Genomic DNA, 16,808 nt, shown 5'->3' on the forward strand with positions numbered 1-16,808 from the left:
TGAGGATGAGGGTAAAGTGGTCTCTGATGTTGAAAGTAGCAAATCTCTGTTTTGACCAAGTGCTTTACCTAGTCCTCCACACACACTCACACACAATGACATAATAAATAAATAAATAAATAAAAAGACACTTGCTTAAAATTCTTGGTAATGCATCTTTGATATGCATTAATCTTTAAAACATGATCAGGAGAGAATAATTAAGTAAACAAATGAAAGTTGGGCAACTTTCTGTTATTTATTTCAAGGGTGTGGATGCTAACCTAGCCAAGAGAAGTTACTGATAACATGCATATTAGCATGAAACATAGCCTGACTGAATTGATTATCGTGCTGTTTATCATAATAACCTTTGACAAAATATATTTTACAGGACATATTGTTGGTTTAAGAAATGTCTTGGGTCACAGTCATGACCTAATGTTATGTATGGATATAGGTACATGCACAAAGGATACAGTTCTTTAATATAAACTTGCTTTGTCTGTACATGAAAAGTTATGTGCCAATGTTTCTGAGAAAGTGTACATGAAATAAACAGAGCAATTTTCAGATTTGGAGGTGGACAGCAGTTTTATCATGCCTGTGGTCACTGGCATGATCTTGCTACTACACAGGTGCTTTATCAGTACCTGAATATCAATCCTCCCACTTAGACTTAATGTTGCGTATCCACAGTTGGTATAGACAATACTTTCTCTAAATCATCTTGCATACTGAATGTGGAGAGAGATAAAACCCTAAGTCTCTTGAATGGTTCCACTCTTCTGAACAAATACTTACTGTGTGTTTTGAATATTTTCTCTTTCTCTAGATCTATAGCACAGTATGTGACATACAGATTTATGACTTTATACACATGATTGTTCTTAGAGATTCTGTAAATCCATAGACCTGTTTCCCCCCCTCATAGTATGAAATTTCCTCAATTCCATTAATGAGATCACCACAGGTGATTGCCAAGCTAGGGAGGTCTGCCCCCCCCATCCCCCCTCCCCCCAAAAAATTCAATAAATCTCCAGACCATAAAAAAAGATGAAATTCACAGACTGAGTCATATTTTCATAGAATTGTTGGTTAGGCCAGTGGCTGTACCTCCCACCCCACACTGTAAGACCCGTTCCTATAGACACCTCCCATGTACATAGATCAACCCATCGTTGTGGGGACTCTCGCTAAGGGAATTCAGCTTAAAAAGAATGACACATCTCCTCTTGTTTCTAACAAACTTGAATAATCACCAGCTTTTCTGTATTCTACTTAACACCAGGAGAAGGCATGTTAATCTTTTAAGATGATTGCACTTAATGAGAGCCCCTACAGAGTTGAGTCGGTATATGTAGACCCATGGTGACAATGGGAATGGGGCCTAAAATAGTTAAAACTAGGATCACTTGTTATAGGTATGTATGTAATTTTAGTGAATGTGTGGTTTGAACTTTCAGGTTCCATAAATTAAAAGGTTATCGCTATCAATCTCCATACTAATGTCTATCACCTTCCATGACTATGAAAATGCTCATTTTTTTAATGCACCAGGAACCTTTATATATCAAAACATACATCTTAATTACGTATTAGTGCCTTGCATTTACTAATGAACAAACATATTTTCTATTTCAGGAGCTTTGTTCCAACCCTGATCTGTTTGTAGGGGGTGCCAGCAGATTTGATGTTCAGCAAGGAGAATTGGGTAAGAAATATTTTTAGAGAGATGTCTTTCCTTTGCTTTGGAAAAATCCTATCATTGGATTTTAGCCTTCAGTTGTTTTCACATGCCCTTTAAATTGTCTGATGAAAAATTTAAATGGAAATATTGATGTGTCTGCCTCATAAGCAAATACTGTAATAACAAGCTAAATTATGAATTCTTCAGAAATAGTTTCATGTTTTCCTGAACTGACTCCCATTATAGTATGGTGATAACTTCCCTAGTTGATAAGATTTGAAGATATGGTCAGGATGTGTTCTACTCTTTCCTGCAGTACTTACCTGTGCCACAAATTGCTATCATTTAACAAACTCTGAATATAATAATAATAATATTAATAATAATAATAATAATACCTTTGTTGCATAGGCATGTACCAAGGGGGCAAACTGGTTATAGGATGGCATCCTCAATTTTTTTTATAATATTTTAAAATCAAAGTGTTTTTTATTTATAAAGATCGACTGGAATTGAATTATATTTTCTTTCCTTTTAAAACATCTTTTAATTACTAACAATTTGACCTGTGGTTATTTAAGATGTGAACACCTTACACTGGGCTAAAAGACTGTCCCCATATACTCTGCACTGATTTTGATGCTGCTAGTTTGTTCATTGCTATGTAAAATTTTAGACACTCTTGTCAACAAGCTCTTAAAACCTGACATGAATCTTGGTTTAAATCTGCTTACTACATTCTCCAGCCCCACAATGTAAGCACTTTGGCTTAATATGACCCATAAAATTACTAAAATCCAAAAAGATACTGTTCCAGTATAGTCTAAGTTGTTTCCTGTCTATTTTAGTTACTCTATTAAATTCTGTATTACATGGTATAAGCATAACTTCTGAAGGTGTAATGCATCATTATTTAGCTTATAAATACTTTCTTCAAAAACTGTTGTTCTTTTGATTTGTAACATTATTATTTTTGACTTAATATAAACATTTCTCAATATATACATACATACACAAAAAGTAATCATAATACTCTCAAACATATTATATTATTTAGGTTCATTTTCAGGAAGAACATACAGGCATATTTACATATTGCAACACAATATCTCATTATTTGGGCATGAAACTTGGAAAACTTGCATGAAATATCATTTGGTATCGATGAGAAATATCACTGTTGCAAAAAATCAAATGCGGGTAGTTCCCTATTATGAAATTCTCCATGAACCAATATAGTGGATGAGATTCAATCTAATTATTTCAACTAAGATGCATTTTTATGTGCTGACATATAGTGTTTTCGATCAGTTCTTGGTTTACATAGTTATTTATGATAAGGTAACAAATGATGTTATTCATCCAGGCTTGATAACAAGGTATACGTAGCAGTTTTATGACTCAATCACTTTGAGAGTTTGCAAAAGAGAGGACTAAAAAAAACCCTTTGTATGCGTTTGATAAAGTCAGCAGAATGAAGGTAAAGTGTCTTTGAGTTTAGGTATGCAAGTTTTTTATCAGACCCAGTTACCAATTTAGTCCAATTTTCATTTAAGCATGATTTAGTATAAAGCCTTATTCATTGCACAAACTTATTAAGTTGTGAATTTTATTTGCACCCTGCTTTAGATGGAAGCTGTCTTTTTCTTCTTTTTTTGCCACGACCAAAAAGAAATTCCACATCCTTGTCTGCATAGGGTCTAGGGATGCAGTATCTGTTGCAGTTTCTAGTGAGATTCAAAGTCACACAAGTAAAGTGGTCCAACATTTTTATAATATCATTTGTGTAGGTGGAGGTGGTTTCTCTTATCAGAAGTGATAAGAGATTAGTTACTACTGTGGTACCAATGAATAGTAGGAAGAGATGTGTCAACAATCTGACATTGCTCCAAATTTGTTGCACCAGGCATTTCACCGTAATTGATAAAAATGATATATCATCAGGTGTAGGTGTGTGTGAGCTTTACATTTGTAAAACTTTGGCCAATTTTTCAAGGTCAGTTTACTAGATTTTATTGCATTTCAGTGATAAGGTTGATTAAAGTGTGATTGGATTTTATTTCATATTATAATTCCCTTTTATGTTAAAGAAACTTTTAGGATATAAAGAAGCAAGAGGGGACAGGGATGTATCTGCCATTTTTTCCACAACACCCCATTAAAACATGATGCTGTGGATAACAGTTTCTTTCCCCCACTATAAAAATTAAAGGAGTTTCTGCTTAGGGTGAAAATTTATCCAAGTACCTAATCAATATACACCATAACTGTGCAAGGCCCCATTCAGAATAGGGGACTAACTAGTCCGAGGGTCAAATATGGCAACCTACTACAAAGCTTGCCATCTTATCTGCTAATAGACACTGAATGGATATCCCATTGGGAGATATTCAAGTGTGTCAGGCCGGTCAGCCATATTTGACCCTGGGACTAGTTAGTCCCCTATTCTGAATGGGGTCCAAGCCTGTTTAAACCAGTAATGATCAAGGGTGACACAGATTTAATCTTACCTGGCTTAGTTTACATTTGGAAAATAATTGTTGTATTGATGTTAATAGCACACACACAAACCCACACACACACACACACACACACACACACACACACACACACACACACACACATATTTCCCCTTTATGCCCAATATCAGCTTCACCTCATTCATTCATTCATATCACAGTACCAGCACATGTATTTTAGGTGATATATCTGTGACCACAATATTAAAACCTTGATCAATGATGTTAAAATTGCATGTTTTTTTATAACCAATGAAATTTAAATGTTTTAAACAAATTATATTTAATCGTGTAATGGTTATCATTCACAAAATTTGCTTTATTTAAAAAAAGAAAGAAAAAGCACTGTCACCATAAATCCCCCCTTACCGAGAGCAGCTGCAACATTAGGTCTGAAATCTCACAGCAGGTTAAAAAAACAGTATGCTGGACAGGGTTTCAGAATTTAGAAATGAAGATTGTTTAAGCCCTCCTGGTCGCCTGCTAGGTGTGCATTTGGGCTAGTGTATATGATGAAATTGTCTTTGAATTGTCTTCATCTTTAAGCATATAAAGACATTCTAAACTTTCATTGAACTTGCCAGTCCCTTTCTACCCACCCCTGTAGTCATGCTAGAATTTGGTCTGATGCCAGGTTGCATGTAATGGCTGTCTGGCATTTCTGGAATTTGGCGCCACTTTTATAGAATAATGGGTATTTTTTGTGTGAATTATTTTTTATTGTTTTACAGCTATGTATGCCATGGGAACATCATATGGCATTGATGTGTAAGGAAATGAATCCCATAATTGTTGTGCTGGAAATTGTCTGTTTTAATGAATCACTCTAGTACGTGTTAGTGCACAAGCTTTTATTTCCCTGTACTGTCGCTGGTGTATACCTCATGGCCAGTACTAATTGCAGATAGTAGACAATCAATTTGTTTATATTGAAGCAAATATAACTGCATGTGTATGCCACTTTCAAAATGAGTACTTTACAGATGGATGGATGTTAATTGATCTGCCATATTTTTTCTTCACCATGGGTATAGGTTAATAGGTTAACAGGTGCAGATCTAGGATATGTAGAAAAGGGGAAAGGCAGTGTAAAATATTGAGCATACATTTTGCACTGTATATAAAAATGTTATATTTGAGGGATTTCAAGACTTGAAATGGGCGTAACACGCCCTTGAGATATGCAATTTGAAAAGAATGGGTCCAGCAAAAAAATTCTACTAATAGTACCTTGAAGTATTAAAACCATGTGTGTGGATGATCACATGGTGAGCTGGATAATTTATGTGACTTCTGAAAAGACCCTGCCCATACCACCCTTGTTGTTTGTTTGTAAATAAAATGGGGTTAACATTTTGTGTTTAATGTAAATATATTCTGTATAGTTTCCAATATCAATATATATATACAATACTGTCATGAATATATTCTTGATATATTTAGCCCAGGTCAAGTCCTGAGTAATCACATCATGATAGTTTATTTTAGCCCAGGGTCAGTTCTGCATAAATTATTACGATAAGAGCTCAATTTATGTACAGATGCTGTTGTGTATGTACGTGTATACTTAGCCATTACCAGGGTTTTTTGTGCCATTGAAATTGACCTGTTAGCTCTTGTGCTAGCAAAAGCTTAAAAACTGAGCTGTTGTTTTACTTTCAACTTGTGGAAGCCACAGACTTCATACAGACTGCATGATATGAAAATGTGCTCGATCAGAATTTTTAAAAAAATTTTTCCCATTTGTTTTTCTAGCTTTCTTTTATAGCATCTTTTTCTGTACTATGACCTTTTAACTTAGATAACTAGAAACAGGAAGGCTGTTGTCTTGCACACTTGTTGGCCTTTTAGTGTTTGCGTTTCTGTCGTACCACCATTATTTGGTTAAAGGTACACTCCTTGGGTTTGAAAATCCCCCGAATTCTATTTTTTGCAATCCACAGCTTCTTATAAAACCTTATATACTCCTTATAAATGATTTAATATTTTCTGGAGCGTACTTGATGTTGATATTTACATAGGAGAATATATAGGAAGACTATTGCTGGCTATTTTGACTGGCCTGTCAAACTAAATCAGCCTTATAAATAAATTTAATAATTAAGGGTTGAATCCAAATACAGAGAGGGATAGATGAATGATTTGTGAGTATGAGAAAATTCCTTATTTCCTTGGTAATATCCATTTTGGGGGGAAAATCCCATGGAGTTACTCTTTAATACCCCGTTCACACTACAGTTGCCAAAATGCGCATTTCTATAATTCGGATTTTTCGTAAGGAATCCGATTCGGTATTGCGTTCACACTCGCTAAGCGAATCCGAATCCTACGTTGAAAATTTCAGGTTTAACTTCCTGTTTTGAACACTCGCGCATGCGCCGCACAGGAAATCTTAAAATATCAACAAAAATTTGTGACGACAAATGCAACTCAAAAGACATTCCAGCATTCTTGAGAAGTATAAGGTGGCAAAATAAGTTTGTTTCCTCATGTTGTAGTGAGTGGTGACCTCCAAATACGTTTGGTGCAATCGCTAAAGTATTAAACCAGCGTTCATAGATACCCGCACTTATCTGCACACATGCGCAGTAAGATCTGTACAGGTGTCGATTCCGGTAAGTTATCCGGATCGCGCTTAGAAATCCACCTCGCTTGCAGGATTTTGAAAATGCGCATTTTCAAAATCCTCTTGCGTTCACACTACTGCATTTATTCGAATTGTGACCTAATTCGCAACTTATCCGGATAACTGAGCGTAGTGTGAACGGGGTTTAAGTTTGTTACCCTGGATATAGTAAAACCAATTTGCCATGCTTAGGCTTGGGAATCCTTTGTATTTTGTAATCTGCAGATGTCTGCTTTGGTAAAGCTGGAGATAGAGGTTCTAGTCATTGGTGCAGATGTTATGCAGATATTGGGTGTAAGGTGGGATTGATTCTCTGGTCTTGTGCATGCCTCTGCTTTGGCAGTCTTTGGAATCTGCAAATTGAATAAGCAATTGTTATAATATGCCAAATATCACTAACATAACTGAGCATGTGAAAATTGAGAAAAATTCTGACAAGTGAACAGGGTTGATTGTGCCTTTAGTATTAGTGCCAAGCTTCATCAACGGGCATATTCAGCGTCTTCGAGGGAAAACAGTTTGCTATGTGGCTCATCTTTCTTTTTTAAAGGATATGCCGATTATTTTTTATGTACAAATAGTCAAGACTGTCAGCTAGTTAGAAGGTTTACACATTGTGTGTTTTTCACTGGTGGTATCGAAATACTTTCGAAATTGATATGTTAATATTTGTGTGACACTTTGCTTATATTATTGTACCACCAGCGTTAGCGCTGGCGGTACACATGGTTTTAGTCCCGTCCGGATCGTTCTGCCGGCTCCGCCGGACGGCTACCATTACCGCTTCTTCTCCTAGACGGTAAGGGCCCCCATACCCATCTCTTGGATTTAGGTCACCTATAATCTCAACTCGTTCCACATAAAATTTGGGCTTTGTCGGTTTTGGGGTCCAGGTGTGGCACTCATTGCAATGCACCCTTGTCTAAAAATGGCAAAATTAAATGCTAATTATCTACCCTACGGAAGGAATTATGGGAAAAATTTCTACAGACGGCTTTCCAAAAGTCATATGTGTAGATTTCAAATATGCCCTTGGATTTGACTTTTGACCTTTTTTTCAAGGTCAAATGGGCCAAAATTTAAAAAAAAAATGAATTTTTTTACGAAAAAAAAATTATTTGCCCTGTTATTCAGACACCACACAGACTTAACCAATAATATTATTGGAAAGTGTTACCCTTCAGGTCATCTTTCATCTCCGTGAATTTGGGGTCAATTGGTGCATTTTCACAAGAGTAGCGGCCATAAGATACCGAAACTGAAAACTGTCTCTAATTCGGGAACCGTTAATGCTAGAGACCCATTCTTTTTATGTACAGACACAGATGTGTCTGTACATATTGCCATCACCTGCGTCTGTCGTCGCCGTCGTCGCCGATGGCGATGCCGATGGCGATGCCGATGCCGATGCCGTGCACTTTCCTTGTAAACACGATAAGTGGAACACAGTTTTATTTTTTGCTTTTATATTTACAGAGCTGATGAATATTCATAAAACGCAGGTCAAGTTCGAAAATCAGCATGATCGGGCCATTATATTAGATGTTATGCTGTTTTTTCACTTTTCAGCATATCTGCAACCCTGTAAACACATTTTAAGGAAAACCGTTAGGCCAATTGTCATTAAACTCACAGGAGTGGTCAATCTTACTAAAACACAGGTTGAGTTCGAAAATCAGCATAATCGGGCCATTATTTTAGAAGGTATGCTGTTTTTTCACATTTCCTCAGATTCAGTTCTTAGGCATGTTAACAGTCTTATCATTTAACTAATAAGATACATAAAAGTGTTTGTTTAACATTTCCTGCATCTTTACAACATTGTTAGTTGATTATGTAAAAATGATGGTAAACTTGTTATCGTGTATTGTGTTATAAAGAATCAAAAATGGAAATAAACTCATATCATTGCAGTTTGTCATATTCAATAATACAGTATGTTCAGAATCTCAGAATGGAAGAAATTGGACATTTTACACTATTCTATTGATATTTTTCCCATCTCATCAATTTTCTTAGTTGATCATATAAAAATGGCAGTAAACTGTTAATTTTGTTTTGTGTAAAAAAATTGTTAAAAATGGGAAAAAAAACCCATTTCAGAACAGTGCTGTCTTGTTTCACATTTCTACAGATTCAGTTCTTAGGCATGTTAACACTCTCATTATTGAACTAATAAGATACATAAAAGTGTTTGTTTGACATTTCCTTCATCTTTACAACCTTGTTAGTTGATTATGTAAAAATGATGGTAAACTTGTTATCGTGTATTGTGTAATAAAGTGTCAAAAATGGAAATAAACTCATATCATTGCAGTTTGTCAGATTCAATCATTCACTATGTTCAGAATCTCAGAATGGAAGAAATTGGACATTTAACACTGTTCTATTGATATTTTTCACATCTCATCAATTTTCTTAGTTGATCATATAAAAAATGGCAGTATCCTATTAATTTTATGTTAAAAAAGTGTTAAAACAGGAAATAAACCCATTTCAGAACAGTGCAGTCTTGTTTACATTTTGGCATTTTTAAGGTGTGACTTTGAAGTTCCATGGGCCTGAAGACCTTTGCTAGTCACATTTTCTGAATATCCATAATACTAATATTTTATTATTAAAATTGATGGTCATTATGCTGTCAAACATTATGTAATATTGCATCAAAATTTGAAAAAAACCTATTTTGGGCACTGCTCCCATGATGACCATTTAAGAAAAACCATGTCACTTACTGTTCTCAAACAGTACAGTTAATATGTACAGATGTGTCTGTACATATTGCCATCACCTGCGTCTGTCATCGCCGTCGTTGCCATCACTGTCGCTGTCGCCGGCGCCGTGCACTTTCATTGTAAACACGATAAGTGGAAGAAAGTTTTACTTTTTGGCTGTATATTTACAGAGCTGCTGAATATTCATAAAATGCAGGTCAAGTTCGAAAATCAGCATAATCGGGCCATTATTGTAGAAGTTATGCTGTTTTTTTACTTTTCAGCATATATGCAACACTGTAAACACATTTCAAGGAAAACTGATAGGCTTTTTGTCATGAAACTCACAGGAGTAATCTATCTTACTATAACGCAGGTCAAGTTCGAAAATCGGCAGGATCGGTCCACTATTTTAGTAGTTATGCTTTTTTTTTTCACTTTTCAGCATATATGCAACAATGTTAACACAATATAAGAAAAACAGATAGGCCAATTGTCATTAAACTTACAGGAGTGGTCATTCCTGCTAAAACGCAGGTTGAGTTCAAAAATCAGCATAATCGGGCCATTATTTTAAAGACAGTCTCAGCGCGTTAAACCCTTAAAATAGCACGAAAATGAATTTTCCTGGAAAACTCACCAATTTCCCCATAATGACCAAGGTATATCCTATCCAAAACCGTTCAGAAAATGAAGCTACCTAATACCGTTTTTAAGTTCCATTAAATAATAAAAGACGACTCGCCTTAAATACTCAGCTACCACCTCACAGTACGGCTTCAGAACGCGCAATTTCTCGCTAAGTCTCGCGGTTTACTATGAAAGAAGTACTACGGCTGAGACCCGGATGTTACTATTTGGCGCCAAAACAGCAAACATGGCTCAGACGCGCGTCAAGTCTGAACAGGAGAGCGACAAAAGGGGGCGAAAGAAAATAGCCACTCCAGTTCGAAAGATACGAAAGAAAATTAGAGACAGACGAAGAAGCACTCAGACTGTGTATGTTGGGAGGGAGGTGGGGCGGTGGAGGACACTTAAAGCTGAGTTAGGACTCACATACGAGGCAATGGCGAAACTACTCCTCGACACGTGAGTATGCGCTTCACAGGTCTCAAGTGTGTCTGATTATCATATTATCCTGTTCACAATAAATGACAATATTTGTGCTCATACAAAGTTGGTTACGTGTATAAGAGCGTTTTGGGCTTTACGTTTTCTGTTTTTGATCGGTACATGTACCGAAAAGATGGACAGGCGGCACTTACATGTCTGACAAGTTTCGCTGTGTAGTCGTGACGTCTATCTCATTCTGACTGAAGCCTGCTGTGATTGGTCGTAAGCGTGGGAAAATCGAGGTCATGACCTTGAGCCGGAAGTACTTCTGGCTGTGCTCCGAAATCATGATAAATAGTTTTCGTTTTCTAATTCTTTATTCTAGTTGTCTTAACAGGACTTTTGTGACCCAGACTTATTCATATAATAATAAACAATCTCCCAAAACACAAATCTGAACCTGAACTTACATAGAAACTGCTTCTATACATTAATCTAACCCACTGAGTTGTCCTTTAAAGAAATGCAGTTTTTTCACATTTCCTCAGATTCAATTCTTAGGCATGTAAACAGTTTCATTATTGAACTAATAAGATAAGTAAAAGTGTTTGTTTGGCATTTCCTGCATCTTTGCAACATTATTAGTTGATTATGTAAAAATGATGGTAAACTTGTTAACGTGTATTGTGTAATAAAGTGTCAAAAACGGAAATAAACTCATATCATTGCAGTTTGTCAGATTCAATCATTCACTATGTTCAGAATCTCAGAATGGAAGAAATTGAACATTTAACACTGCTCTATTCATATTTTTCCCATCTCATCAATTTTCTTAGTTGATCATATAAAAACGGCAGTAAACTGTTAATTTTGTTTTTTTTTTAAATTGTTAAAAATGGAAAAAAAAACCATTTCAGAACAGTGCTGTCTTGTTTCACATTTTGGCATTTTCAAGTTGTGACTTTGAAGTTCCATGGGCCTGAAGACCTTTGCTAGTCACATTTACTGAATATCCATAATACTTATATTTTATTATTAAAGTTGATGGTCATTATGCTGTTAAACATTATGTAATATTGCATCAAAATTTGAAAAAAAAAACTATTTTGGGCACTGCTCCCATGATGACCATTTAAGAAAAACCATGTCATTTACTGTTCTTAAACTTACAGGAAAGAAACATGGGACTAAAATACAGCTTCAGTAGGAAATACAGTCTGTTTGGTAATTCTTACTGCCAGTTAAACAGTTATTTTGTGAAAATTAAATTTTTCACATATTGGCATTTTCAAGGTGTGACTTTGAAGTTCCACGGGCTTGAAGACCCATGCTAGTCACATTTTCTGAAAATCCATGATTCGTATATTTTATTATTAAAAATTAACGGTCATTATGCTGTTAACCATTATGTAATATTGCATCAGAATAGAAGAAAACACAATTTTGGGTGCTGCTGCCATGATGACCATTATGGGAAAACCATGTTACTTATGATTGCCAAACTTTCAAAAAAGAAATACAGGACTAAAATGCAGTCTGAGTTGGAAAAGCAGTCTAAGTGACTTCTTTTTCTGCAAGTTATACATTTTCAAAGTGTAAACTTGTCACGTATATTAATTACATTGGTATTACCTGTTGAGGATAATTAAAATTTGATGTTGAATTTGCAGTTTAACATAATGTTCTTTTGCATCAGAATTGACAGTAGCCTATTTTGTGCATAGTTATTTCCTGTTTTTTGTCTGTACATTTGACAGCTTTGCTGCCTTGTTTGCATTTTGTAGAGCATGTAAAGCCCAACACTGGAGGTGGTCTCTGTTTTTTTTGTTTTCCATACGGTTTTCGAGTTACGCTGTATCAAAAAGTACATATTGGTGGTGAAAGCAAAATGTACAGTACGGTAATGGATAATAAATTTTGGAAAAATAAAACATAAGGCTTGGCAAAGCAGACAACTTGTGGTCAAAAATGACATTATTTCATAAAATTTGATCATCTGGAACTTCAGAGCACCTCCCATTTCAAGAATTTTGACCAAACTGACCTTGTCTTTATTTAAATAAATTTTTTCTGTAGGAAATTTATGGCACATTATGGTAACTCCAAAATTATAACATTTAGTCCCTTATATCTCCAAAACTGGCAGAGATAGGTCCATAGTTACTATTGAAGTTGAATAGGAAGTCATATACTGGCAATCTTACTATGACCTTGAAATTGACCTTTGACCTACTTTTCACCATGAACTGAACTTTGCAAATTTTGGTTCCCTTTTATCTCCAAAACTGGCAGAGATAGGTCCATAGTTACTATTGAACTTGAATAGGAAGTCATATACTGGCAATCTAAATGTGACCTTGAAATTGACCTTTGACCTACTTTTCACCATGAATTGAACTTTGCAAATTTTGCTTTCCTTTTATCTCCAAAACTGGCAGAGATAGGTCCATAGTTACTATTGAACTTGAATAGGAAGTCATATCCTGGCTTGACCTTTGACCTACATATTATCATGAACTGAACTCTGCTTATTTCTTTCTCTTTTAACTCCATACCTGGCAGAGATAGGTCCATAGTTACTATTAAAGTTGAATAGGAAGTCATATACTGGCAATTTACTGTGACCTTGAAATTGACCTTTGGCCTACCTTATGATGAACTAAACTTTGATTGTACCATTTTTAGTTATATATATTTTTTGCATATTTTGAAAATTCTTGTTGATTGCATTTTTACAGCTTGTCAAGCACAAGACTGGTGGTTGTGTTCCTTATTTTGTGTATGTGGGGGTCTATACGAATGCGCTACTCCAGCTGGTGGTACAATATTCGGAGGCAGTATCGCCTCTCTGATCCTCCAGTTTGAAATCCAAATCCAGTGGTTAGGTAATATTAGTATAAGCTTCTGCCTTTTTATCTTGTGGAACTGCTTTCAGGCTGAAGCTGCTGTTCATACTGATGTGACAGTTTGCATTCAGCCTTAGTGGGTTTCCATTTGAAAGCTTTAGCTGCCTCATATCATAATTACTATTGAATTTATAAGAAGGGAAACAGCCAGGTATTGTCTCTGCCAAGAGTGTTTTCAAATGTTTTCAAAGTTAATATATATGGTTTGGGTATTTGGTTTGTTGATCCTTTTCATGTGCATTTGCAAAAGAAGGGCTTGGTGTAATAATTTAACCAGATGGTAAATTGTGAGTGTCAGAGGGATGATATAACTACTGTGTTCTGTCAAAAGACAGAAATGTTCAGTCATGCCTGTGAGACCTGTCTGTATATAGTAGGACTTTATATCTAACCCCCCATTTACTATTCAGCAGAAAGATAACTATCTGTTTATCCCTGGATGACTGGGGTACGTATGAAAATAATGTTGTGAGGATGAACACACCCCTAGGTGAAACAGTTGGATTGATAATGACTTTAAAAGCTGCAAGTGGCCCACCATAAAATACTGCTGAAGATCCATATGAGTTCATACGCTTTTAAAGGTAGAAGACCACTCATTTCCATCTAATGGGTATTAGATTGTGGCTAAGAGATATGAAAATATGAGGAACTTCCATCTATCTATGTTGCATCTCTCTGAACCACTGAATCCTAGGGGTCAAAAATTCACTCATATAATTCACTCATAAACAATATGTAATTTAAACAAACTAAACTGCAGCATCATAACGTCAGTTGTGTAATAGTTTGGTAAAATCCCATGCACTTTTACACATTGTAATTATGCACCAAGTGATAAATATCTCTTTCTTGTATAAGGGAAATAGTACTTTGGCTAAAGCCTCGGTCACAACCGGATGCACGAATTTCAGGATCGTACGTCCCCTGCGATTTTTGGGTGTTGCGGAGGCCGTGGAGGTCGTAGAGGTAGAGGAAAATCTGCCTTGCGAGTCGCAAGGGCCACATGAGATTTCCTTTTAAGCAGGGACGCTAATTGCAAGGAGCGATGGCCGTGGAATTTGTACTCATTTCTTGAGTTTGTCTTGCGTGGGACTTGAGATTCTGCGCAAAATTTGTACGCAAACAGCCCGTAAGAGCCCGTACGGCTGGTTGTGATTGAGGCTTAAAGAAAAAATAGTAACCTTGATCTGTTTTACTATTTTCGTAGCAATTCACTCATAAGTCACTTTGCACATGATATTCCATTACTTTACTCTGCAATGTTATATCAACAACTTCATTGTCTGTATGCACCAAATTTAGCAGTGATATTCTTGATGTAATAAATGTCATTTTTTCCTTGCCAAACTGTGCTCCAAACTGTGATAGCTTCAAAGTTGAAACATATAAAAGTTTGTCCTTGCCAACAGTGCATTTTATGAGTTCAACAGATTTGAACATTTGCTGTGAAGTATCATTTTCTAAACCTCAGCTTTCTTTACTTTTCCAAGTAAGCCTGCCACAAGATGGCACTCTGGGAAGATGAGGGCGATGATGAGGATTTTTTTTCTAAAACATGTAAATTGAAATGCAAAATTATGACCAAATGACTTAATATATGTTTTGCAGGTGATTGCTGGCTTCTGGCTGCCATTGCATCACTGTCTTTGAACAAAGAACTCCTCCACAAGGTGGTACCACCAAATCAGTCTTTTGCTGATGGAGAATATGCAGGAATATTTGTGTTCAAGGTAAGGTACATGTACATGAACGATACTTTGTACAAGTCTTGCACATATTACATAACTTAGTGATGATATATTTTCATGTTTTGCATATAAATTTAAAATGGCCATTTATATTTCCTGGATATTTTACTTCATTTTACCAATATGTTTATATTCTGATATATTTATGAATATTGCAAGGGACATTCATTGACCTGAAAAGCCTATGGGCCCATTCCCAGACCCTATTATACTGTGGATCCATCTATCTCCAATACAAGGGAATTTTCACTAAATTCAGTCAACTTAAGCAACTTAGGTGTCTGTCACAACCCTTGAAGCTTCTAGGGGGTAATTAATTATCATTTAGCAGCTTTAGTAGGCATGCCAGACATCTAAGCTGCTTAAGCTGAAAGCAATTTAGAAAGAAACTTCTTGGAGATTGATCGATCCTGTTAGATTGATCTGGGTGTGGGAACCCAGTAATGATGTCCTTCCCTGATATTGTGATATGTTGCTCAGTGAATCAGAGCCTGTTGTGGGACAACAATTTAATTCATTTGTTTACATACAAGTACCTGCAAAGTAGAACTCATAATATTAGTGCTTTAATAGCTGTAGATTTTGACAGTTGGCGTCATTTGAATAAAACATGCCAACCAAGAGAAAAACCAAAACTGTATGGACATCAAGAGGAATTAAGTCATAATGGAGCAGTTGCTATTTCCCCACAATACTGGCATGTTCATCTGTTAATCTGATTGCATTCAGCTAGAATCCCCAACGGAGTTAGTTTAAACTACCTAGTGCAATAGTTTCACTTTGAACACACCCAAGATCCCACACATACTGATGTGAGATGGAACCTATTTCAGTGATGATGACAGTTAATATGGCCAAGAGTTATGGTGCCATTTGTTGATATCAAATGCAGTGAAATTTTATTTTTTTTTATTTAATTTTCAGTTTTGGCGTTTTGGCAAATGGGTGGATGTGGTGGTTGATGATCGTCTTCCAACTTATAATAACCGCCTTGTCTTTATGCACTCTGCTGACAGTAATGAGTTCTGGTCTGCCATGCTGGAGAAGGCTTATGCCAAGTAAGCTCAGTAACATTAGTAGACTCACATTTATTGAATGCTTTATAGCTTATTTCTCTCTTTGATTCATAATATGAACCCTACATCATGGCAACAAATGTCAAACAAGCAATTTACTGTGTAGTCTTCTGATAATACAGATCAGTAAATGGCCATGGTACTAACGCAAAGCAACAACCTCAGAGCAAGTAATTTTTTTCAATATAAGAAATGGATATTGCTGCTGCTTGTCCCTGTGGATTAAGTGTCCTCTCATTTCATTTTGCAATGTACTGAGTTAGCTTATGATGTAATTTCTGCAAGACTTTTGGTATCTTTGTCACACTTTGTTGGCCTTGGCTGTACATGAAGCCATAAGTTGATAACTGATGTCAGGATTATTCTACATAAATGTATGTTAAAACATTAATTTTAAATTGAATATCTGGCTTAAGGTCATCAAGTATGGTCTTCAAATTTTGCAGTCATATTTCACATCCATCAAAATAAACAATACTTTGGAAATATAGCTA

General features: G+C 35.8%; 1 protein-coding gene across 4 annotated transcripts in view; it reads left to right on the plus strand.

The window, feature by feature from the left end:
- The window catches only part of LOC106157425 (calpain-B-like), a 49,987-nt gene that overhangs the window by 8,406 nt on the left and 24,773 nt on the right, over positions 1 to 16,808 (plus strand). For all 4 annotated transcript variants that reach the window (XM_087003209.1, XM_087003211.1, XM_087003212.1 and 1 more), the window contains exons 3-5: positions 1,624 to 1,693; positions 15,099 to 15,220; positions 16,163 to 16,296. In XM_087003209.1, the coding sequence (XP_086859335.1) occupies positions 1,624 to 1,693; positions 15,099 to 15,220; positions 16,163 to 16,296 (326 nt within the window). The remainder of the gene's footprint in view (positions 1 to 1,623; positions 1,694 to 15,098; positions 15,221 to 16,162; positions 16,297 to 16,808) is intronic.

Source organism: Lingula anatina, chromosome 2 (genome assembly GCF_051362555.1).
Source record: "Lingula anatina isolate TDL-2025a chromosome 2, LinAna3.0, whole genome shotgun sequence".
In the NCBI taxonomy this organism is placed as follows: Eukaryota; Metazoa; Brachiopoda; class Lingulata; order Lingulida; family Lingulidae; genus Lingula; species Lingula anatina.